The following is a 25,873-nucleotide window of genomic DNA, read 5'->3' as shown; positions in this document are numbered from 1 at the left end:
CTCTACTCCCGCCATCCACCCTCCATCAATTGTTTTTATTAGCACGCTTTTATTAGCTTTACCTGTATGTTTCTATGTAACTTTTTATTCGCTCCAATGCGCCTGCTGCCTTATTAACATGGTTTTATAATTAGCTTCACCTTATTTGTAATCCCGTAAGGGTCATATCGAGACCCTCCGGGATCATTTCTGGATGGTTTTCGGGATCGGTCCGGGATTACGCCGGGGTAATTTCGGGACTTTTTCGGGACTATTTCGGGATCATTTTGGGACCCTTCCGGGATCATTTCTGTATAGTTTACGGGATCCGTCCGGGATCCCGTCGGGGTTATTTTGGAACTATTCCGGAATCATTTCGGGACTATTTCGCGATCATTTGGGGACCCTTCCGGCATCATTTCTGGATGGTTTTCGGGATCCGTGCGGGATCTCGTCGGGGTCATATGGGGACTTTTTCGGGATCATTTGGGGGGCTCTTCCGGCATCATTTCTGGATGGGTTTCGGGATCCGTCCGGGATATCGCCGGGGTCATTTGGGGACTTTTTCGGGATCATTTGGGGGCTCTTCCGACATCATTTCTGGATGGTTTTCGGGATCCGTCCGGGATCTCGTCGGGGTCATTTGGGGACTTTTTCGGGATCATTTTGGGGCTCATCCGGCATCATTTCTGGATGGTTTTCGGGATCCGTCCGGGATCCCGTCGGGGTCAATTCGGGACTTTTTCGCGACTAATACGGGATCATTTGGGAACCCTTTCGGCATCATTTCTGGATGGTTTTCGGGATCCGTCCGGGATCCCGTCGGGGTCATTTCGGGACTTTTTCGCGACTAATACGGGATCATTTGGGAACCCTTTCGGCATCATTTCTGGATGGTTTTCGGGATCCGTCCGGGATCCCATTAGGGTCATTTCGGGACTATTAAGGGATCATTTGGGAACCTTTCCGGCATCATTTCTGGATAATTTTCGGGATCCGTCCGGGATGCCGACGAGGTCATTTCGGGACTATTTCGGGATCATTTGGAATACCTACCGGCATCATTTCTGGATGGTTTTTGGGATTCGTCCGGGATCCCGTCGTGGTCCTTTCGGGACTTTTTTTCGACTAATACGGGATAATTTGCGGACCCTTTGGGCATCATTTCTGGATAGTTGTCGGGATCCTGTCACGGTCATTTCGGGACTATTAGGGGATCATTTGAGGACCTTTCCGGCATCATTTCTGTATTGTTTTCGGAATCCTTTCGGGATCCCGCCAGGGTCATTTTGGGACTTTTTCGGGGCTAATACGGGATCATTTGGGGATCCTCTAGGGGTCGTTTCGTAACTTTTTCTGTTTTATTTCGGGATCATTTGGGGACCCTTCCGGCATAATTTCTTGATGGTTTGCCGGATCCATCAGGGTCATTTCGGGACCATTTTCGGATCATTTGGGGACCCTTCCGAGATCATTTCTGGATCCGTCCGGAATGCCGTAGGAGCCATTTCGGGATTTTTTGTTACTTTTCCAGGATAGTTTTTGGACCCTTCCGGGATCATTTCTGGATCTGTGCGGGATCCCATCTGGGTCATTTCCGGACTATTTCGGGATCATTTTGGGATCCTTCCGGAATCATTTCTGTATGGTTTTCGTGATCCGTCGTTGATTCCCTCGGAGCCATTTCGGAACCTTTTCTGGAGTATGTCGGGGTCATTTGGGGACTTTTTCGGGATCATTTGGGGCTCTTCCGGCATCATTTCTGGATGGTTTTCGGGATCCGTGCGGGATCTCGTCGGGGTCATTTGGGGACTTTTTCGGGATCATTTGGGGGCTCTTCCGGCATCATTTCTGGATGGTTTTCGGGATCCGTCCGGGATATCGTCGGGGTCATTTGGGGATTTTTTCGGGATCATTTGGGGGCTCTTCCGGCATCATTTCTGGATGGTTTTCGGGATCCGTCCGGGATCCCATCAGGGTAATTTCGGGACTATTAGGGGATCATTTGTGGACCCTTCCGGCATCATTTCTGGATAATTTTCGGTATCCGTCCGGGATGCCGACGAGGTCATTTCGGGATTATTTCGGGATCATTTGGGATACCTACCGGCATCAATTCTGGATAGTTTTTGGAATCCTTTCGGGATCCCGTCAGGGTCATTTCGGGGCTTTTTCGGGATCATTTAAGGATGGCTTTCAGGATTCGTCCGGGAACCCGTCAGGGTAATTTCTGGACTTTTCCGAGACTATTTCGGGATCATTTTGGGACCTTCCCAAAATCATTTCTGGATGGATTTCGGGATTTGTCCGGGATGCCCTCAGGGTCATTTTGGGACTATTAGGTGAGCATTTCAGGACCGTTCCGGCATCACTTCTGGATGGTTTTCGGTATCTGTTCAGATTCCCGTCGGAATAATTGCGGGACTTTTTCGGGATCATTGGGGTCCCTTCCGACATCATTTCTGGATGGTTTTTGGGATTCGTTCGGCATCCCGTCGGGGTCATTTCGGGACTTTTTCTCGACTAATACGGGATTATTTGCGGGCCCTTTCGGTATCATTTCTGGATAGTTGTCGGGATCCGTTCGGGATCCCGTCAGGGTCTTTTCGGAACTATTGGGTGATCATTTGGGGACATTTCCGGCATCATTTCTGGATAGTTTTCGGGATCCTTTCGGGGTCCAGTCGGGGTCATTTCGGGACTTTTTCGGGATCATTTAGAGATGGCTTTCAGGATTCGTTCGGGAACCCGTCAGGGTAATTTCTGAACTTTTCCGAGGCTATTTCGGGATAATTTTGGAACCTTCCCAAGATCATTTCTGGATGGATTTTGGGATCAGTCCGGGATGCCGTCAGGGTCATTTTGGTATTAGGTGATCATTTGAGGACCTTGCCGGCATCACTTCTGGATGGTTTTCGGTATCCGATCAGGATCCCCTCGGAATCATTGCGGGACTTTTTCGGGATCATTTGGGGTCCCTCCCAAGATCATTTCTGGATGGATTTCGGGATCTGTCCGGGATCCCGTCAGGGCCATTTAGGGGTGCGTTCGAGATCCCGTCAGGGTCATTTCGGGACTTCTTCGGGACTATATCGGGATCATTTCTGGATGGTTTTTGGGATCCGTCCATGACCCCTTAAGGGTCATTTCGGGACTATTAGGTGATCATTTAAGGACCTTTCCGGCATCACTTCCGGATGATTTTCGGTATCCGTTCGGGATCCCGTCGGAATCAATGCGGGACTTTTACGGAATCATTTGGGATTCCTTCCGGCATCATTTCTGGATGGTTTTCGGGATTTGTCCGGGATCCCGTCGGGGTTATTTCGGGACCTTTTCGGGCTAATAAGGGATCATTTGGGGATCCTCTAGGGGTCGTTTCGTGACTTTTTCTGTATTATTTCGGGATCATTTTGGGACCCTTTCGGCATAATTTCTTGATGGTTTGCCGGATCCATCAGGGTCATTTCGGGACCATTTTGGGATCATTTGGGGAGCCTTCCGAGATCATTTCTGGATCCGTCCGGGATGCCGTAGGAGCCATTTCGGGATTTTTTGTTACTTTTACGGGATAGTTTTTGCACCCTTCCGGGATCATTTCTGGATCTGTGCGGGATCCCATCTGGGTCAATTCCGGACTATTTCGGGATCATTTTGGAATCCTTCCGGAATCATTTCTGTATGGTTTTCGCGATCCATCGTGGATCCCCTCGGAGCCATTTCGGAACTTTTTCTGGAGTTAGTCGGGATAATTTAGGGACCCTTCCTGGATATTTTCTGGATAGTTTTTGAGATCCGCCCGGGAGCCCGTCAGGGTCATTTCGGAACCTTTTCGGGAACACGTTCAAGGATCATTCCTGTGTGGTTCTCTGGATACGTCTAGAATCGTGTCGCTCTCATTTCGGGTTTTTTGGGACTATTCGGGGAACTTTTGGAGACCCTTTCGGGGCATTTCTGGATGGTTTTCGGGATCCGTCCGCGATAGCGTTGGGGTCATTTCGTAGCTTTTTCTGAATAATTTCGGGATCATTTGGGATCCTATCAGGTTATCAGCTCATTTAGTTCTTTTTTTTACTCAATTACAAAAATAAAATGCATTAGACAGAAAACAAAATTTTAAACAGATAATAAGCAGGCTAACGCGAATAGCCCATATATTTAAAATTTTCCTTGCGGACGGGGCCGCGGGTAAAGGCTAGTTTGTAGATAATTGATAGCAACCATAAGACGCCTTTGTGTGTGGCCAGCATGGAGCCACAAATGATTTAAAGAAATCGTGCCGACAACGAGTACTAGAGTCAACAAAAGTGTGACCATATTAAGTATTTCTCCCTCTCTTCGCAAAGAGCACCTCCTGGAATTTTTTGAACGACCCGTGAAATTTTGAGGCAAAAACCCCGGATCTTTTCGAACGACCGAAACGTCGATTTCATTAAATACATATAAGCAAAACCTTTCCAAATACTTTTTTTTTTAATTTTCGTATTACAAGCCTCCCAGATGCTCATACGCAACTTTAGGATATTGCTGCAGATGGCCAAACATACGATTGACGTCAGCAGTATGTTTCCGTATTCATTAGTTGTGGACGGCGCGCCGACAATACACTACTCTGCAAAAAATGAAAACTATATTGGCGCATATCGACTTTTTTCACATTGCACTTTTTTGAGCTGATCGTTTTTAGACGTATGTGTGCGATATATTCCGTATTATTATAGTTTGTTGCTGTTTTGGGTTTTATGATCATCATTGATAGGTCAACCAAAAGTTCCGATGTGTACATACCCTGCGAGCAGGGACCCATTTTAATGGTTTTTTTTTTTGAGCCGAAAAGTGCTGGTGGAAAAATTTTCTTAGATGAAAGTATATGGGATCCCGGGGTTACCCATAGCATTCTCATAACGAGTCATGCATGCCTGTTACGTGGCTGGCTTGTTGGGGTGGTGAGGAGCGGCGGCAAGCAGGTATGCTTGCGGGCCCAGGCTAGCTCGTCGTCTTGGGCGGGGTATTGCACCACCGACCTCACCCGCAGCCACATGAACAAAAAAGGGTTCATACCTGCATGTGTTTAGGAAGGAGATAAAAGGCTGAAAAAGATAGAAATAAACGTGAGGGGCAGAGTTAAGAGGGGAAAAAGATGGAGGCCTGTCCGGTCAGGTGGAGTCTACCCTCCCTCTGCAGTGCAACTTGCACTGCACCGTGGGCACTGTGCTGACTCCTATCTACTTACAGTGCCCCCAAGCCTGACACTAGTCTGTCCCCTGTCAATTGGTCATTTTTCTCTACCACTCACCTTCACCTTACCTTGCCACGCACAAGCGCAGCACCAACACCAAGATTTGACTTAGCCCTGCATTATTGAAACTATTAAAATTTCATCCAAACATACTTCTTAAGATTTATTTACAAACATTTTTTTTTTTTTTTGCTTCCAAATTACTAACTAATACCCTACTACCAGTTCAATAATTTCAACAAAACTTTAAAATCAAAATGTACTACAAAATAATTTGCCAAGACTTCCAAAAGGCTAACTAGTATCAATTTGTAAAGCTTCTATTTACTCAAAGTAAAAAAAAAATGCTCAAATATAATACTGAATCTTATTACTAGCTAACTTTATAAATTCAAGGGAATACAGGAAGAAGTAGATGAATTTCAGATTCCATACAATACAAGATACTTATGGCTAATAGACAAGGTGTCCGAAAAATTAAACTTTTAGGGCCACCCTAATGCCATATTATTACTAGGACCTAATTCTAAACCCTAAAATTACAAATTCAAATAAAATAAAATAAGAGGGCGAATAAGTAAAAAAATCCAAGTACCCTAATCTCTGACCTACCGCAACCGCTCAAGTAAACATATGATCAAATATGTACAATGCAAAAGTAGGTCATCAAGGCAAAAGAATTCATATGTTTATGAAAACAAAAGGTATGTATGTAAGTGCAAATGTACGTTTGTGACGTTTTTCATGCATGTACATATGTTCGATGCAGTCTGTTTTTTTTTTCTTTCTGATTTGCTAATTCCTGTTCTATTTTTGCAAGAGCAGGAATCTGTGCTAACACATGTACATACAACTAAACAGGTGTATTAGGAAAAATATTATGCTCAATTTTCTCTCACCCATATACTCGTACTCCAACGGCGCCGGTGTAGTTGAGTGGATGTGCTGAATTCGCTGAAATAGCAGAGTCGAAAACATACATGCTGACTCCTGTTTACCTTACAGTGCCCCCAGGTGCAGTGCAAGTTGCACTGCAGAGGGAGGGTAGACTCCACCTGACAGGACAGGCCTCCAGCTTTTTCTGTCCCTTATGCTTTCCCCTTCTAACTTTGCCCCTCACGTCTATTTCTATCTTTTTCAGCTTTTTCTCTCCTTTCTTTACACATGCAGGTATGAACCCTCTTTTTGTTCATGTGGCTGCGGGTGAGGTCGGTGGTGCAATACCCCGCCCAAGACGACGAGCTAGCCTGGGCCCGCAAGCATACCTGCTTGCCGCCGCTCCTCACCACCCCAACAAGCCAGCCACGTAACATGTCTTATATTTTGCTGACCTTTAAAAAAAAAATCTGCAGATAAAAGTGAATTCCTCTAAATGTGTATATTTGAAACCTTGTAGTATATGTTCATTTGAAAGTTTTTGTTACTAATACCAGAAATTTGTCATAGAAAAACTAAAACCAACCCTCATAGTACTATATTCATACTTTGCCATAGTAAATTTGCACCTGTTTTTTTTCTGTTAAAGTTTGATCCAATTGAGATATTGTCTTGAAATTTGTTACACCGCTTTCTGCTGAGATGAATTCTGTATGAAAAAAAAAATTGGTATCATTTGAATGAGCAGCTCTATACATATAGGGCCGGACTGTTATTCTGTCCTTAAAAACCAAAAGTCCGGATTTGACTTTTTTTTTACTTATAAAATAAAAGTCCCGGTTTTATAATTTCTTTCTAACTAAAGAGATTCAAGTCCGGAAATAATTTTTTCTGAAGTACCTTTATTATAAAAGAAATAACAGTTTAGCTCCCTGCATGCGGATACTGTGAAGAATTGTGAGCCGGCTAGTTTGGGTAATGCCCAAGTTTTTGATTATAAAGTTCAAGGGACGCAAATATTTAGTGTCTTTTCAAATATATCATTATCAATATAAATATATATTGATAACCTAGGGAAGGTATTTACCGACTCATTGTAGATTAGGCTTAGAGACTCCTTGTGCATAGCTTGATCAAAAGGCTGAGTTAGTAGGTGCCGGATCTCATCGTAGTGGTTACAGAGATGTTTCATTTTCCCTCGTGGAGTCGGGGCTAGATCAAGCAATTGTTTGCTGGGATGCCACTGTTTGTGACAATTCGGCAAAAACTCTCCATTCAGCATTTCATTATGCTCTTTTATGTTGAAACTTTCTAGTGCACTATTAATCTACACCCCTATGATCATACCAACCTTAAAGCTCTCAATCTGTGGTTTATTGGAGCAGAGTCTCTATCATTGGTGTAGGATATCGGATTGAGAAGTTATTTGATAACCCATTCTGCTCTTTTTCTCTTGAGGAGAATGAGACGGCTTAGAATTTTTCTTGCACCTTCCCCGTCTTCGCTCGGATCAAGTATGAAGCTTTGAGGCTACATATATTAGGAGGCGAATATCTGAGCTATTTCACAACCAAAAATCTGTTTTCATTCATTCGTAAGCCAGTTAAACTCGAAATAAATATTGCAAATGCATTTTTTTACTAGACTGGTGTTTCACTATTGGAATGTAATTCGATAATAGTATAAAACAAGTAAGAAAGTCTAATTTCGGGTGAAATCGAACATTACATACTCAGCTGTACACTTGAAATGCTGTTGTTGTTTGTTTTGTGTGCTTAATTGTGTTACAAGTCTGCGCAATAATACATATACATTGGGTTCTATTCTGAACTAATTTTTCTTCGAGTTATGGCTCCCAAACATAGAAAATAGCTTAGTCATAAAAGGGGCGGTGCCACGCCCATTTTTTAAAATTTGAAGTTTTTCCTATTTATTGTAACAAATCCACTTGGAAAATGAAATACCATTGATATAAAGCTCTTTTTGCAAAGATATATCTTATTTTATTCGTCCACTGCCCTTTTAAAATCTTTTATACAAAAGTGGGCGTGGTCCTTAACCGATTTCGTTAATTTTCAAAGCATTCCTTATAGTAAAGGCAACCTCTCTGCAGAATTTTGTTACGATAGGTTTAACGATTTTTGATTTATGATTAATAATATTTGTAAAATTGATTTTATTCCACACGTCAAATTTCAACATTCTACGTCTATTATTTACTAAATAATCAGGTTTTTTGTGTTTTCCAAAATGTTATATATATAAAAAGTGGGAGTGGTTATCATCCGATTTCGCTCATTTTCAACGCCAATCTATTCTGGGTCTAGATAAGCTCGTGTACCAAATTTGGTGAAGATATCTCAATATTTACTCAAGTTATCATGTTAACGGACAGACGGACGGACATGGCTCAATCAAATTTTTTTCCGATACTGATTTTGATGTATGGAAGTCTATATCTATCTCCTTTATACCTGTACAACCAACCGTTATCCAATCAAAGTTATAATACCCAGTTTACAAGTACAGCTGGGTATAAAAAAACATATTAGGTAGAAAAACTGCCTAATACCGAATAACGAGTTAATATGCTAGATGTGACTCCGGCATAGATTTTCGTTAATTTTATAAAAAGGTTGTAAGTAATATTATTCCAAAAAGTTTCAGAATTTTGACTTCAAGTATTTAGAAACTTTTTCAAGTTTCACAAAAGTTAATGTTCTACATGTTTCGAAATAATTTTTGGCAATTTTAAGTCCGAATGTTGTCTTAGTTTTTGAGTTACTTTATTTTTTGAATGAAACAAAACCTGCAACACCTCTTCGACAAAATTTGACAAGACTTGAAACTTGTACTTTGCTAGACTATAATTGGCTTTACTTTATAAGTTTCTAAAAATTTTAAGCAAAAATTTCAAAAATTTCATGAAGGCCTTCATGTTTTTTAAACGGTTTTATTTAGCTTGTCTTGACAGGCCGGCCGCACGGCCGTTGTGAACGAATTTTGTAATTAAAATTTAACTAACTTCCCGATAAGCTACAAGCTTGAAACTTGGAATAAAGTTCAGAACCCGATGACAATGCAATAATAAGAAAAAACTCCGATAGGTGACGCATGGATCGAAATATTTCAAAAAATCGTATTTGTGGTCCGACTTCGTTCATATTTGGAACACATAATACATACATACATGAATAGAAAACGGCCTGTGGAAGAAATCGCTCCTAGGTGGCGCAAGGATCGAGATATTAAAAAAATCGTATTTGTGGTCCGATTTGGGCCATATTTGGAACACATAATACATACATGAATAGAAAGCGACCTATGATGTCCGATTTTGCTCGTATTTGGAACAAATATTACATACAGTCCGGTAGAAGTGACATCAAACTATTTTTGAGTTCGAGGAGGGACAAGCATACTTGGCGCAGAGTCGAATAAAGTCTTTAGAAGGATTATGTATTGAGGACTTAGATTGTAACAAATTGTCAGGAAAGAGTCCTTGTAATAATGAGTCACTAAATGAACTAAATAGAATGAGAAATAATAGGCAATTAAATAAAGACTATAAAGTTGAAAATAAAACAAGTAAGGAAGGCTAGGGGTGGACTAGGGGTGACTCTAGAATGTGTTTGTACGATATGGGTATCAATTTAAAAGTATTAATGAGGGTTTTAAAAGGGAGTAGCCCTTAGTTGTATATGTGAAGGCGTTTTCGAGATATCGACCAAAATGTGCACCAGGGTGACACAGAACATCTTCTGTCCGGTACCGCTAATTTATTTATATATGTCATAACACGAACAGTATTCCTGCCAAGATTTTAAGGGTTTTTTATTTCGCCCTGCAGAACTTTTTCATTTTCTTCTACTTAATATGGTAGATGTCACACCCATTTTACAAAGTTATATTTTGCATCAATAAATCAATCCAATTACCCCGTTTCATCTCTTTTTTCATATTTGGTACAGAATTATGTAATTTTTTTAATTTTTCGTAATTTTCGATATAGGAAAAGTGGGCGTGGTCATAGTCGGATTTTGGCCATATTTTATACCAAGATAAAGTGACTTCAGATAAGTACGTGAACTAAGTTTAGTTAAGATGTATCGTTTTTTGCGCAAGTTATCGTGTTAACGGCCGAGCGCAAGGACAGACGGTCGATTGTGTATAAAAACAGGGCGTGGCTTCAACCGATTTCGCCCATTTTCACAGAAAACAATTATCGTCATAGAATCTATGCCCCTACCAAATTTCACAAATATTGGTAAATTTTTGTTCGACTTATGGCATTAAAAGTATTCTAGACGAATTAAATGAAAAAGGGCGGAGTTACGCCCATTTTGAAATTACCTTTTATCTTTGTATTTTTTTGCACCATATCATTACTGGAGTCGAATGTTGACATAATTTACTTTTATACTGTAAAGATCTTAAATTGTTTGTTAAAATTTGACTTAAAAAAAAAAAATTTTTTTTTAAGTGGGCGTGTTCGTCATCCGATTTCGTTAATTTTTATGATTTTTAATAATCGGGGATTGCCCATATTGCTTTTTTTAAATGTATGAAAACATTTATTTGAAGCAATTTTTTAATTTTATAATTTATTTAATAATTTGGGAAAAATTTAAACAACGTGACATCAGGACGGACAAGGCGACAGCTGTTTCGATTATACCTTGTAAATCTCTTCAAAGCCTTTTCTCCCGGGAGTGGGAGTCGAACTCGCACCCCTACGATAGTTGAAATGGTTGTAAACGCATTCAGCTACGTCATGCCTGTTGTGAAGTCTTTCCCAATTGCCTTCTTTTTGCATATTTTAATCTTTTACACATTGCATACTTCGTATGCAATTATGTGTTAAAGCTATGCTTGGTACGGCGGTTTTCAAAGAAACTTTGGTTTTGTTGCTTTTTTTCGTTCTATTTATAGAACTACAACGAATTAACCAATTTTGTCTGTTTTTATGATTTTTAATAATCGGGGATTGCCCATATTGCTTTTTTTAAATGTATGAAAACATTTATTTGAAGCAATTTTTTAATTTTATAATTTATTTAATAATTTGGGAAAAATTTAAACAACGTGACATCAGGACGGACAAGGCGACAGCTGTTTCGATTATACCTTGTAAATCTCTTCAAAGCCTTTTCTCCCGGGAGTGGGAGTCGAACTCGCACCCCTACGATAGTTGAAATGGTTGTAAACGCATTCAGCTACGTCATGCCTGTTGTGAAGTCTTTCCCAATTGCCTTCTTTTTGCATATTTTAATCTTTTACACATTGCATACTTCGTATGCAATTATGTGTTAAAGCTATGCTTGGTACGGCGGTTTTCAAAGAAACTTTGGTTTTGTTGCTGTTTTTCGTTCTATTTATAGAACTACAACGAATTAACCAATTTTGTCTGTTTGTAAGATTTTTAATAATCGGGGATTGCCCATATTGCTTTTTTTAAATGTATGAAAACATTTATTTGAAGCAATTTTTTAATTTTATAATTTATTTAATAATTTGGGAAAAATTTAAACAACGTGACATCAGGACGGACAAGGCGACAGCTGTTTCGATTATACCTTGTAAATCTCTTCAAAGCCTTTTCTCCCGGGAAAGGGAGTCGAACTCGCACCCCTACGATAGTTGAAATGGTTGTAAACGCATTCAGCTACGTCATGCCTGTTGTGAAGTCTTTCCCAATTGCCTTCTTTTTGCATATTTTAATCTTTTACACATTGCATACTTCGTATGCAATTATGTGTTAAAGCTATGCTTGGTACGGCGGTTTTCAAAGAAACTTTGGTTTTGTTGCTGTTTTTCGTTCTATTTATAGAACTACAACGAATTAACCAATTTTGTCTGTTTGTATGATTTTTAATAATCGGGGATTGCCCATATTGCTTTTTTTAAATGTATGAAAACATTTATTTGAAGCAATTTTTTAATTTTATAATTTATTTAATAATTTGGGAAAAATTTAAACAACGTGACATCAGGACGGACAAGGCGACAGCTGTTTCGATTATACCTTGTAAATCTCTTCAAAGCCTTTTCTCCCGGGAGTGGGAGTCGAACTCGCACCCCTACGATAGTTGAAATGGTTGTAAACGCATTCAGCTACGTCATGCCTGTTGTGAAGTCTTTCCCAATTGCCTTCTTTTTGCATATTTTAATCTTTTACACATTGCATACTTCGTATGCAATTATGTGTTAAAGCTATGCTTGGTACGGCGGTTTTCAAAGAAACTTTGGTTTTGTTGCTGTTTTTCGTTCTATTTATAGAACTACAACGAATTAACCAATTTTGTCTGTTTGTATGATTTTTAATAATCGGGGATTGCCCATATTGCTTTTTTTAAATGTATGAAAACATTTATTTGAAGCAATTTTTTAATTTTATAATTTATTTAATAATTTGGGAAAAATTTAAACAACGTGACATCAGGACGGACAAGGCGACAGCTGTTTCGATTATACCTTGTAAATCTCTTCAAAGCCTTTTCTCCCGGGAAAGGGAGTCGAACTCGCACCCCTACGATAGTTGAAATGGTTGTAAACGCATTCAGCTACGTCATGCCTGTTGTGAAGTCTTTCCCAATTGCCTTCTTTTTGCATATTTTAATCTTTTACACATTGCATACTTCGTATGCAATTATGTGTTAAAGCTATGCTTGGTACGGCGGTTTTCAAAGAAACTTTGGTTTTGTTGCTGTTTTTCGTTCTATTTATAGAACTACAACGAATTAACCAATTTTGTCTGTTTGTATGATTTTTAATAATCGGGGATTGCCCATATTGCTTTTTTTAAATGTATGAAAACATTTATTTGAAGCAATTTTTTAATTTTATAATTTATTTAATAATTTGGGAAAAATTTAAACAACGTGACATCAGGACGGACAAGGCGACAGCTGTTTCGATTATACCTTGTAAATCTCTTCAAAGCCTTTTCTCCCGGGAGTGGGAGTCGAACTCGCACCCCTACGATAGTTTATTATTAAATAAATTATAAAATTAAAAAATTGCTTCAAATAAATGTTTTTGTTCGGCCTGGGTGCGTCTGGAACCGGCAGTGGGTAGGCGCACACGGGTCGATCTTGGAGTGGATGGTTCGCTCAAAAGAAATAAATAAAAACACAGGAGGAATTCCTCGTTATAAAATAATACTTTAATTTAGAGTGATGCAATATAAGATATACAGTGTTGATACAATATTACCTTGGCGCTTTAAGTGACGATGGTGATCCTTGAGATGTGTGCTGGTTGGCGGTCGATCGAAAAAGAGACCGGTTATCCCGTTGAGGACAACCGCTAAGCCGCGAAAAAGTCCTCTGGTATTAAGGAGGGGAAAAAAAGCCACACACACAACAGCCCCCACATATACGTGCATGGGTGCTGACAACCCGCACACACACGTGCATGCGTATGAAACGCATGCATGTGCATGCATGCACACAAATGCGGCGTGAGTGTGGGTGGCTGGAAATATTATTAAAACGTTAGGGAGGGGCGCCGTCAATCAGATAAAAGTTAGGCATTGGGCCTAAACATGCCGCCCCCCTTGCGGTACGCAACATCACAGTCCGTCAAGGATCACCGACCGTGAAGAAGAGAAAAAAAATAAAAAACTTATAATTAATTATATCTAACTTAACATAATGCCGGACAGTCCGCCGGCTTGGCGGCACGCAAAATGGTGGGAGCTTGGTTGCTGCTGCCTCGGTCATTCACCAATTTTCCCGTTATGGTGTAAGGCGTGAGCCAGGTTTGCCTAGAGCTAGGGATTGCGAAAAGAAGTAAGAAGATATACGTGTTCATATTTCTTGCCGTTTATTACCAATTCATTGGAAATTCTATGCTTGTGAATTTTGTATGAAGAAAATTCAAAAAAAAAGAACTTATTGTAATGATACAAGATTTTAAACGCACACCTCCATTGTGAATTCAATAAAAAATAAAAAAAGTGTAAAAATTCATGGATTTCGGTCGTTACCGAACATTTTCATGTTAGGCCTTGGTTGTGCCCGAGAGTACCCAACCGAAGATGGTACTCTGAGCCAGCAAAGGGCCAAACGTGGTGGGCAGAATCCCTGGTAGCATTATTTCGGCATATACGTCTGTCCCTAGTACGAGGCGGATCGGGGCAGATGAATAAAACTGTAGATCCGCCAGACGGAGATGTGCGTACGGGGATGCGATGGCGCTGTCGACGCTGGTCGTGGGGGCCATTCGCCGAAAATTGGACACGACCGCCGCATGGGTTGCAATTCGTTTATTTTGGCCGTGTCTTCCTCGTATGCGTAGTAGGCATCCTGCTTGTCCGCCAATGGTGCTGGTAGGGAGTTGGAGCTCCCGGGCTAGCTCATCTGCGATAACGGTGGTGGGGGAGCATCCGTCAATCAAGGCACGGACGAGGTGTAGCCGCCCCCCAGCTTCTATCTTCACGACCGCGGTGGGTGTGATCGCTACCGTTGGTATCATGGTGGCGGTGGCTGCTGAATGCTGGGCTACAAGCCCTGACCGGAAGGCGGACACGGTGGTGAGCTGCAGCGTGTTGCCTCCGTGGCTGCGATCTTGTGGCTGATGTCGTTGATGCAGGCGAAGAGGCCTTGTCTCCGCTCTGCGGTCGCGCGGATGTCGTCTCCGTTGGGGGTTCCTGGGTTGCCGGCGAAGAGACCGGGTCTCCGCTCGGCCGTTATATGTATGGCGCTGTGCTGTCGCTGTCCCTTGTTGGAGCCGCTTCCTCTCGTGCTGCAGAAGTGGTCGAAATGATTTGGCTGTAGATGGTATGGTCGGGCGAAGAGACCGCGTCTCCGCTCCGGTTCGGCTGGCATCTCGGTTTTGGTGTGGACGAAGAGGTCCAGTCTCCGTTCCAGCGTCCGACGCATATAACGATATGGAGTCGTCTATCCGCTCTCGGGGTGAATCTAGCTCCTCTTCCACTTGGACGCTCCATGGCTTGGAGCGGGCTTCTTGTAATAGCTGCTCCTCTTCGTCGATCGAGGCGATGTGCAGCATCGTGTGGTGCTTCTCGCCGCACCGTTTGCATCGCCCTTGGCTCGGGCACGCGTTAGAGCGGTGATCAGGTGCCAGACAATTTCCGCAGTAGCTTTCGCGAATGGTTACGTAGAGGCGCTCTTCTGGTCTTTTCGCCCGAAAGGCTGGGCACAAGCGGATAGGGTGTCGCTCAAGACACACTCGGCATTCCGACGAATAACGCGCTGCGTTCGTGGCAGCATTACGTTTTAAAGCGGCAAAACGACCCATTTTTCTGAAAGGAGTGAAATAGGTTTCAATGGGTCGGGTCATTGTCAAAGTGCAGGGGCGAGTGGTCCCTAATTGTATTGTTGAGATTTGGGATATTTTAGTAGCGCTTGCGTAGGGGGCAAACATCTGTAGCAGTATAAAAATATTTGTATTTGGCGCACATCATGTGCATGGCCTCTTTCAACCCACGTTATGTGCCTGGGTCTTTAGTGCCTTACTTTGTTTATTTTGTGTCACCCGGCAGCGTTTTAGTTGGCCACGTGCACACTAGTGCTGCAGAAAATGAGCATTTACGATTTTCGGTTCACACATTCTGGTGCCGAACCGGGTAGAAAGTGTATAGCGTGGGTTCTTTTGAGTCGCTGTTATTTGTGTTGTTGGTGCTAAAACCCAACAACTTCCCTGCCCGCCACAAAAAAAATGTTTGGACAGCAAAATTGTATGCGATGTAAAGAAAAAAATAAAAAAATGTTCGTTTTGGATGAGGAGAATCATTTGTAGAATGTGTCATTTTTCTCTTTTTGTATTACCTTTCGGTAATTTATGAGAGTTGTTTATTCAATTTTTTCCCAAGTACGCTTCTAGTCCGGTTTAATTGATGGCCTTTAGCAAATGGCACGGTTCCCGAAGGGTATTTGGCTCCGGTACCGATTTTTCGAAAACGGGTTCTTCGGTACCCGTTTGCATCATTTTATGCATCCCTAATATAATGTAGATTTAAAACTCGGCATGTATGTACATACGTTGGTATAAGTATATGGGCAGTCAGTGCCCATACTTTACCGCATTGGTAGTTTGACATACCTTTTTGGCCCATTTTTCATTTTCTACTACTACCGCTACCAAAACCTAGATTCTACCAATATTTCAGTATTTTCGCACTGAAAACGTATACTGTATACTGCGATAATTTTAAAGTATTGAATTGCAGAGCCCACCCAACTACCATTAGGGGGCGATACTGATCAAATCAATAAATTTTGAAAAAATTTGTGAAGAACTTAAACAGGAAATAAATTTTTGAGTGGAGAAATATAATGACTGAGTACGCGAATATTTTCTGCGCTATTTTTCTCAGTTTTTTTTTTTTTGTTTTTTTTTGTGAATAATTTGAAGGAAAATAAAAAGTTTTACGTAAACGATAGCAAGCTGACCTTGGTTATTTGGCGGCAGTAATTTTGGTACCTTGGAAAATGGTTGTGGTAGGTAGACGTTTTGGGATGTGATTTATTTGTGATTTGTTGGTTTTACGATAAATTGGGAATTTTTTGGTACCAATATAAACCGTAGTTATCGTTTTCACGAAACTTCTACTACCATTTTCAGTGCCCCAACATTTTGCCTTTACAAAAGTCCATGCACTGGTAGATATTTACCAGCCGCAAAGACAAAAAAAATTGTGCACATTCATACACACCCGTGTATAGAATGTAAATTTCTCAGAATTGAAACAAACGGGACTAATCGAAAGAATTTTTCCGTTGTTTCATTATTTTTACTACGGCGCGTGGCCGTAGTACAATCGCTTGCTAATTTTTTAATTGAGTAGACGTGTTCCTGCTGTGGTGTAAATTTATCTCGCTTTCCGATCACACCAGTGTGATATTTGCGATATCTTTCAAGGTAAAACCTTTTGACAAGAGATTTCTTCGTTTATTTAATCACAGATCCGAAATTTGAAGATGCCTGAGCTACCGTGTTGGGTTGCTCCAAGTCGATACGCTGTAAAAATGGGCCAAAAACATGGCATAAGAAAACCAATTGTGGTTCAGTGCGTGCGCAAGGTTTCAGCTTCTCAGCGATATATTTTGTCATTGACGCTAACTTAAAGCCACCCATGTGATGGAAAATAGAATGCCCTACAGCCAATATTAGCGCATAAGTTTTGTCAATCATTGATTCGCATACAGTCTTAAAATTGAATAATTCGAAAGCCGAAAAACGGTAAGTCCATTTAATCATTTTGGGCGCATTTAGCGCTTCTTGTGTAAGATTTATTGGGGCTTTCCAAGCGGCCATCAAATGTGGTACCAACGGATAATCGATCCTAAATGGTGCAGCTAACGAATATTGCTGATACTTCTGATTTTCATATTGCGACATTCCACTCAGATTACCAATGCAAATATCTGCCAACCAAACTGCATTTACAATCGGTATATTCCACTCTTTGGCAGCGGTGTATTTATCACCTTCGGGTTTTTTTTACAAATCAAAAACTGTATTATGCTTCGATAAGTATGATGTGTATATGGCACCACATTCTTCTACCATTTGCTGTATGCGAAAGCTTTCTTCACCTTCAAATCCATGTGTTGAAATTATGTGTTTATCTAGAGGCTTCTGATATCCAAATTGACTGGGAAACGGTAGATGAAGTGCTTGCCATGGCGGCAGTAATTGTTTCTTAAAGCAAATATCACTCAACCAATATGCTGTTATGCAACGTTTGGAGTCGCGCAATGCTTGCATCACCACCCCATGACGTTGCGTACGACAGAGCACATGTGTAACGCGTTGACAATAAACGCGTTCAATATCACCACCAAATTGCCGTATCGTCTCCATCCAAATTGGCAATTCATTTGCATCGGTTTCATCATACTCCACAATATAAATGTACAGCCAACAAGGAAAAGGTCAGGTGGTAATTTTAAATTCGGATTGTGTCCGTAGAATTGCGGACGCGGTGGCAGCGGCATATTGGGGCGGCCTTGTATGAATCCAGCCTGTGTCATGACACCTTGAGGCGATTGTGTAGATTGAGGCTGGGGAACTTGTGCCACCGCAATTTGCCGCCGATCAGAGAGTTTATTTTATAGTAATTACATGGGTGAGATAGGATAACAAGTCTGCGTCATTACAGAACATTCGTCGCAAAACTTGGATATACCTGTTTATATATGTATATGTATGTATGATGGGATTTTACTTGTGCGTTAATCTAGCAATTTTAATGTTAATCGCACTGACTGTTTTATTTTAATTTTATATTCAAAATAATATTATTCGGTTAAATTAATTTCATAATGAATTCAGTAATTAAGGATATATTAAAGATATAGTATATGTCTGTATTTATACATATTTGACACCTCCTTCAAATTTCTCAATTGCTCGCTAAATAAATTTTTATGCATCTGAAGATGTGTGTATCATTCGTTATGCCAATTATAAGCACTTAGTTCTTTTTAATAAATTTTGTTGCTATACATTGCAATATTTATGATAAATGGAACGACATGCTGCCTTCATTCGCGGCAACTTTAAGCTTTTCTCGCATCACTTCCTGACTTGAATAATCAGGCAATTTTAAATAATTTACACATGTCATCACTGATGGTAAATATTCGTTTGGATTTTGATTACCATCAAGTGTTTTGCGCACAATTGTTAGCTGTGGTGTTAAAGACTTAAAACCTCCAGTCGGTAGTCGGGGTGAGCCGGTCACAAATTGTAAAAAAAGACGCTGCTCGTCACGATTATATGAAGAGAGGATATCATATAGATATTGTATCGCCTGGGAATCTTGGGTAAACCCATGGTCAGTACGGCAACAGTCTTGAAGCATTTTAACGTCCCATCGTTGGTAGTTGCAAGCACCAGAACCACAAAAAACATTTTCCAACTCTTCAGGATAAAACATACGCAGACGTTGTGTCGGGAAAACCGAGTCAAATCCTTCTCGTAGCGCCTCAAATTGTTTCTGCACGCCTTCAACAAGGAACCACTACGTCACCAATGAGATGTACTGATGTAGATTGTGAATTGTTACTGGCGTATCACGACCACCACGGCATAGTTCTATATTTGCATAGCCTGGTAAAACGAAATCCAATCCAAGATCAGCTATGGGGCATCCATCCAAATCCAGCGATTCAATCTTTTCAGTCTTTTCCATTGCATCAAGTTTCGATTCGTTTAATATTTGATCGCGTTCAAGTACCACGTCCTGTAATCTTACCAATGTACTTTGCACTTCGGGTGCGACACGTGCCAAATCGGCTAAACCAACTGAATATTCTTCATTCAATAGCCAGCGGTAGAACGGTATTGAGAATGGTAGATCCAACATTCGACTATCCATAACAGCCTTAGCCATAAATTTTCCAAGGAATTTGAATTTTGCTTTGGCTTTTGATACTTGCGGCAATTTGGATGACTTGCCCAATGGCATGGGAAAGAGTCCGTGTGGAGTATTTACATATGCCATGGATGTGCTGGTCGTTATTGTCGCCACAGATGATACAATATCGCTAATTTCAGGTGGTGATCTATCACCTCTTTCGCGTGGCAGCTGTTGTGATAGTTGGGACTGATTTTGCTGGGTCTCGTGTTCCATTATCATGTTTAAAGCACTATCATTAGGAGATGAAGTGATACCCACTTGATCCATATTTAATTGGCGCTGCTGATATTGCAGCTGTTGCTGATGATTGTGATGCAATATCATACCAGACTGTGGGGCATTACCAGCGACTACAACTTGATGTTGTATTATTTGCTGGGGATGCTGTTGTTGTTGAAGCGACTGTTCTGGTACTGGGGTGCCACCTGCTGCTACGACCATCGTCTGTTGCTGTTGTTGTATTTGTATTGCCCCACCATTGCTGTTACCCAAGCGACTATTCAACATGTTGGCCAGTGCAGTTTTTGTTTTCATATTCATTTGCTGTTGTTGAGTTTGTTGCAATACGCCCTGTTGTTGTGGATTATTGATTTGCTGCTGTGGCAGCTGTTGCTGCTGTTGTGGTGTTGGTTTGTCACCTTCAACAGAACCTTCTTTACCATCTTTAATTACTTTCGGCTTGTCTAAGTCAAGCAAAGTTTTGGCTGCAGATGGCTGTTGCGTCTTTTGGGGATTCAACGATTGCAAACCAGATGGTGTATCTGATAATATATGAAAATGTGAAGTGGGAGGTGGACCCATTGGTGTTGGACGTAATTCTGCATCGATTTGGTAATTTATAAGACCCCATTGTTCCAGGAATGCATGTACACGCATTATAGCGCATACATCACCAGCTAGGTTTCTGCGACAGGCGGTGCTGGTTAAGTATTCAGTTGGATTTAATCTGTAAGTATCAATCATAAAATTACGATAAGCCATATAAATTTCAGGAGGTTTTGATTTATTTTTGCCATTAAAAAATTCCGACATGGCACGTTTTTCAATAATATGGATAGAGTTGTAGTCAAACCAAGCCGAATATGAGGGTACAATAATGTGATGGGTTTGCTCGGTAACATTGTCTTCCATATCCTCTTGGGCAGAGGAAGAGAACTCTTGAGTATTACTGTTGTCACTAGTTTTACCAGTTTGTGAATTTTCACCATCGCCAGTGGAAAGCGCCGGAGCCGCGCTACCGCCTGTCATTTCATCATCTAAATCTGTCATAGTGCCACTTTTAATGGGTATCATATCATTGTCAGCACGTGATTTTCCTCCTGGTGCTGGACTAGCAGTTGACTGCATGGGCGCTGATTTTACAACCTCTTGAACATTCGGTTCTGCTGGTGGATCATCCATGTCACGTGTCAAATCTTCATCGTCATCTTCGTTACGCAATTTTTTATGCAATACGGCTGGCGAACGCTTACGTTTGCCAGGTTTCGAAGTGTTTGGTGATGGTGAACGACGTCGCTTTTGTTTACCTGTCGTAGTACCACTTACACCAGAAGAAACGCGTTTCTTTTCATCCGTTCCAAATGACATCATATCATCAACAGACATACGATGTTTATGTGTTTTCTTTTTGCCCATTTCATCGACTTCGTAATCCTCTTCGACCATCCATTCATTATATTGCTCCAAATCCAAAACCCAAGATGCCGAAACAAGCCAACGTTCTCCAGTTGAGTCTGGATTTTCGGGGACGAATTCGGGTAAATCAAAAGTATTTACTGCCCAAGAGTCGTATGATTCAGGAAAATAATACCAATGCAACATTACATGATTTCCGCGCTTAAAAACTGGTCGTGCATATTCATCTGGATGAGGATCAACCACCGGATATATAATGTGAGTAGCTTCATCCTCATCGAATACGATTTCTACACGTCTGGTAATTAGTATATCACGTAATCGTTGTGCTAAATCTTTGCTTACTTCTGGTCTGATGTAAATATAATGTATACGATAAAGATTTGCCTCAACCAACGCTTGTTCAATGTCAATCACCAATTGGATATTTGGATCTTTACGTGGTGGATTTTTACCAACGGAAAAATCAAATTTTTTTTCGCGTTGCTCGGCACGAAATCTAAACATTGTGCTGAAGATGATACATAGGCCACCGCCAGGCTTGAAATCCATAAATAAACGCATCGGGATTCGCGTTGCCGGCGGCTCCTGAGCATTTTTGCCCAACTTAGCCTCCACATATTGCAAAAATTGTATTAATAATTGTGCCAACGATTCTTTGGTTAAGTGCATCTGCGTTCTGTGGCAGACCCTGAGTCTGCGTTAGGGTTCTGGTGTCCTCGCTCGGGGTGAGTGAGTGAAATGGGGTTTGGTTGTGAAAATTAAAAATAAGTGTTTTGTGGCAGATGGGGATCTGCATTAGGGTGGTTGATTGGCCTCGGTGGGCGAGCGCTGGGTTTTGAAATTTTGAAAATTTTAAAAGGATTATGGGCCGAGTGCCTTTGCTTTCTGTGGCAGACCGAGGGTCTGCGTAAAGGCTTTTCTGGTATACTCGTTCTGGAATAACGAGTAAGTGGGATGGTTTTTTTTTTTTAAATGAAAAAATAGAATTTTTTTTTTTTTTTTTTTTTGAACGGAGGGATGTGGAGGAACGGGGGGGATTGTTAAGCGAAGCTTTTGGTCCTCGCACAATCTATCTCCGTGGGAAGAAGGATCAGTTTGACCAAAGGTCGTCTGACTTGACCCTTCTCGGTTATGAGGTCGACTACACGTACTCGGTTATCTTCGCCGGGGTGTACGTTGACGACTCTGCCTAACCTCCATTCGTTGGGAGATAAGTTGTCCTCTTTGATGACAACTAGATCATCCACTTTAAGATTTTGCTTTGACTGTTTCCACTTCACTCGTTTTTGAAGTTCGGAAAGGTATTCAGTTTTCCAACGAAGGCAGAAGGTTTGATGGAGGGCCTTGAGCTTCTGCCATCTGTTTATTATGGAGGCCGGGCTTTCGTTCACATCCGGTTCTGGCGGCGCCAGAAGATGGCTGCCCGTTAGGAAATGTCCTGGGGTTAGTGGTTCCAGGTCCGTTGGGTCATTCGACCCCGGACTGAGAGGGCGCGAGTTGAGGCACGCCTCAATCCGGCACAAAAGTGTTTGGAACTCCTCCATAGTATATTTGTGGGGAGAAGCGATCTTTTTGAAGTGGCTTTTGAAGCTCTTCACTCCCGCTTCCCACAAGCCGCCCATATGTGGAGCGCCAGCGGGAATAAAATGCCAAGTTAATGCTTGATGGCTATACTTGGAGACTGTTTTGTCTCGGCTTTCTGCCAGGAAGGCTTTGAATTCCGATCGTAGAGATCTGGAAGCTCCGACAAAGTTCGTACCATTGTCGGAGTAGATGTTCTTCGGACATCCTCTTCTCGCGATAAAACGCGAAAAGGCCGCGAGGAAGCCTGGGGTACTAAGGTCACTAGTGGCTTCTAAATGGATGGCCTTAGTGGAAAAGCAGACAAAAAGGCATACGTAGCCTTTTGACAGTCGACATCCCCTACCGCGGTAGCTTTTGATGTCGAAAGGCCCTACAAAGTCTACCCCGGTATTGGTGAACGCGCGGGTAAAAGTAGTCCGTTCGCAGGGAAGGGTCCCCATAAGTTGGGACTGTACCTGCTTTCGGTGAATAATGCAGGTTTTGCACTTGTGGATGATGGCTCTGATCATTGTCTTGACATTCGGTATCCAGTATTGGGTTCGGATAAGACGGAGCATGAGCTGGTTCTCGCCATGAAGGGAGTCATGATGAGCCATCATAACTGTAAGGCGAGACAGCCTACAATTGTACGGCAAGATGATCGGATGACGCTCATTGTATGACATGTCCTTTGAAGCCCCTAGCCGCCCCCCTGTTCTAATAATATCATCTTTGTCGATATATGGGTTGAGTGACAGTATTTCACTCTTTCGATCGATAGGTTCCCTATTTTTCAATTTTAAATATTCTGTCCCGTAAAATTGTTTCTGGCAGACTCGTATTAATGCTTGAGTCGTTGCCTTAATCTCATCGGCTGAGATTATGCACGACCTTTCGTGGAACATTGCTTTAGTTTTTGGGTGAGTTCGTTTATAAAATCTCCTAACATAGGAAAGAACCTTTAAAGCCCTGGGTAAATTTGAAAAACGGTCGAGAATATCTACATGATCTACCCTTGTCGTGGCATATGTTTGTGCCCTCTTCTCCTCAACGGACGTTTTGTATTCGGTCTCTTGTGCTGGCCAGTGGGAATTGTCTTCTTGCAGCCAAGAAGGTCCCTGCCACCACAACGAATTGTTGGTCAACTCTGATGCAAGTAGTCCTCTGCTTCCTAGATCCGCTGGATTAGATTCCGAGTCCACGTGAAGCCAGTCCTTGCTACCGACCATATCGATGATCTTAGTGATTCGGTGTGCGACGAAGGTTGACCAGGAACAGGGCGGCTTTCTTATCCATGCGAGTACGATGGTTGAGTCCGTCCAGAGGTGAACTTTTACGGGTCCCAAATGAATATTTCGGAATATTGATTCCATCATTTCTGCGAGAAGCACGGCGCCGCAGAGTTCTAAACGTGGTAGCGAGATGGTTTTCACGGGAGCTACTCTGGTTTTTGCTAAGAGTAAGTGAATGAAAAACTGATCGTCTCTTTTTACGCGCATGTATACCGCTGCCGCATATGCTTTCTCGGAAGCGTCACAGAAGCCGTGGATTTCTATGTCGTCTTCCGGTGAAAAATTTACCCACCGCGGTATCCTAATGTTATCTATTTCGCTATAGTGTTGGGTGAAATTTTCCCACCGTTCTAAGGTAGTTGGGGAGACAGGTTCATCCCACCCGGTGCCCTCTAACCAGATGTTCTGCATTAGTATTTTTGCTACTATGACCATTGGTGCAAGCCAGCCTAAAGGGTCGAAAAGTTTGGCTATAGCGGATAGGATTGCGCGTTTGGTGATGATCTCGCCATTCCTTAAAACTCCTGCGGTGAAGTAAAACATGTCTGAATGCGCGTTCCATCGTATTCCGAGTGCCTTCACCGAGCTAGCCTCTTCGAACGCTAGGAAGTCCTCGCTGAGTAGATCCGTTTTGGGGATGTCCTGAAGGATTTCCTCACAATTTGATGTCCACTTGCGCAATGGAAAGCCAGCTGAGTGTAATGCATCGCGAATCTCGTTTCTTGCTTTGATAGTTGACGCTATTGTATGCCCTCCCGATAAAACGTCGTCGACATACATACTTTCGCGTAGTATACCCGATGCTATTGGGTGGGTATTTTCTACATCATCAGCCAATTGTAGAAGTGACCGTATCGCGAGGTAGGGGGCGCAGTTTACACCAAAGGTGACAGTCTTTAGTTCGTAAAGACTGATGGGTTCGTTGGGGGATGTTCGATGGACAATCCGTTGAAATTTGGTGTGATTTTCGTTTACCCAAATTTGCCTATACATCTTTTCGATGTCGCTATTAAAGACGAAGCGATACAGTCGCCAACGTAAAATTAAAATAGGCAAGTCTGCTTGGAGCACTGGACCTGGGTGGAGTATGTCGTTTAGACTAATTCCATTTGCCGTCGGACTTGACGCGTTGAAGACGACGCGCACCTTGGTAGTGGTACTTTCCGCCTTTACAACGGCGTGGTGGGGCAGGAAATAATTATCCGAATCGTCGGATGGTATATTATTCTTAATTTTTCTCATATGTCCAAGTGTTTCGTATTCTGACAACACCCGAACATACTCTTTTCCTAAATCTTGGTTTTTCAGTAATCGCCCCTCATTTCTGAAGAATTGTGAACATGCACGCTTTAGGGACGGTCCTAATTTAATATTCTCAGGGTAATCCTGCCTGAATGGTAGCGAAACTGTATATCTTCCACTTTCATCACGTTTTGTTGTGTCCTTAAATAACTGTTCACAATACCTTTCTTCTTCATTCAGCATTTTGTTTTTGGGAACATTTTCTACCTCCCAGAAAGCTTTTAATTGGTTGTCCAACGCAACCTCGTTGTAGAATGACATGATGCTCTTCGTTGGACTCGGTGCTTCGATGCGACCGGTTAGTATCCAACCGAACACTGTCTCTTGGGCCAAAAGTGTATTTAGTACATTCTTTTTCAGACCGCTCAGTATAATTTGGGGATATATGTCTCCTCCAAGTATGAGGTCTACGTCTTCGTTGATGTAGAACCTTTTATCTGCCAAAACCAAGTCTGGGAATGCCTGCATAGTCATGGCGTTGATATGGCAGGATGGAAGATTCCCAGTGAGTTTGGCTAGGACTAGAACGGGTGTAGTCAGGCTGAAGCAGGCATCCACTGGTGAACGTAATTCAATTTTGGATGCCTCTTT

The 25,873-nt window shown here is 41.8% G+C and overlaps 2 protein-coding genes across 9 annotated transcripts in view; one reads left to right on the top strand and one right to left on the bottom strand.

Moving 5' to 3' along the window:
- Window positions 1–25,873, top strand: part of LOC137244796 (aquaporin-like) — a 127,509-nt gene that overhangs the window by 8,715 nt on the left and 92,921 nt on the right. The gene's annotated exons all lie outside the window — the stretch shown is intronic.
- On the bottom strand, window positions 18,567–21,823 carry LOC137243559 (uncharacterized). Its single transcript, XM_067771369.1, is given in 1 exon segment — window positions 18,567–21,823. A coding segment is annotated over 1 exon segment (3,213 nt). The 5' UTR covers window positions 21,795–21,823; the 3' UTR covers window positions 18,567–18,581.

The sequence above is a fragment of the Eurosta solidaginis genome, chromosome 3 (assembly GCF_040869045.1).
Source record: "Eurosta solidaginis isolate ZX-2024a chromosome 3, ASM4086904v1, whole genome shotgun sequence".
NCBI lineage: Eukaryota > Metazoa > Arthropoda > Insecta > Diptera > Tephritidae > Eurosta > Eurosta solidaginis.
This window is presented reverse-complemented; position numbering and strand designations above follow the sequence as displayed.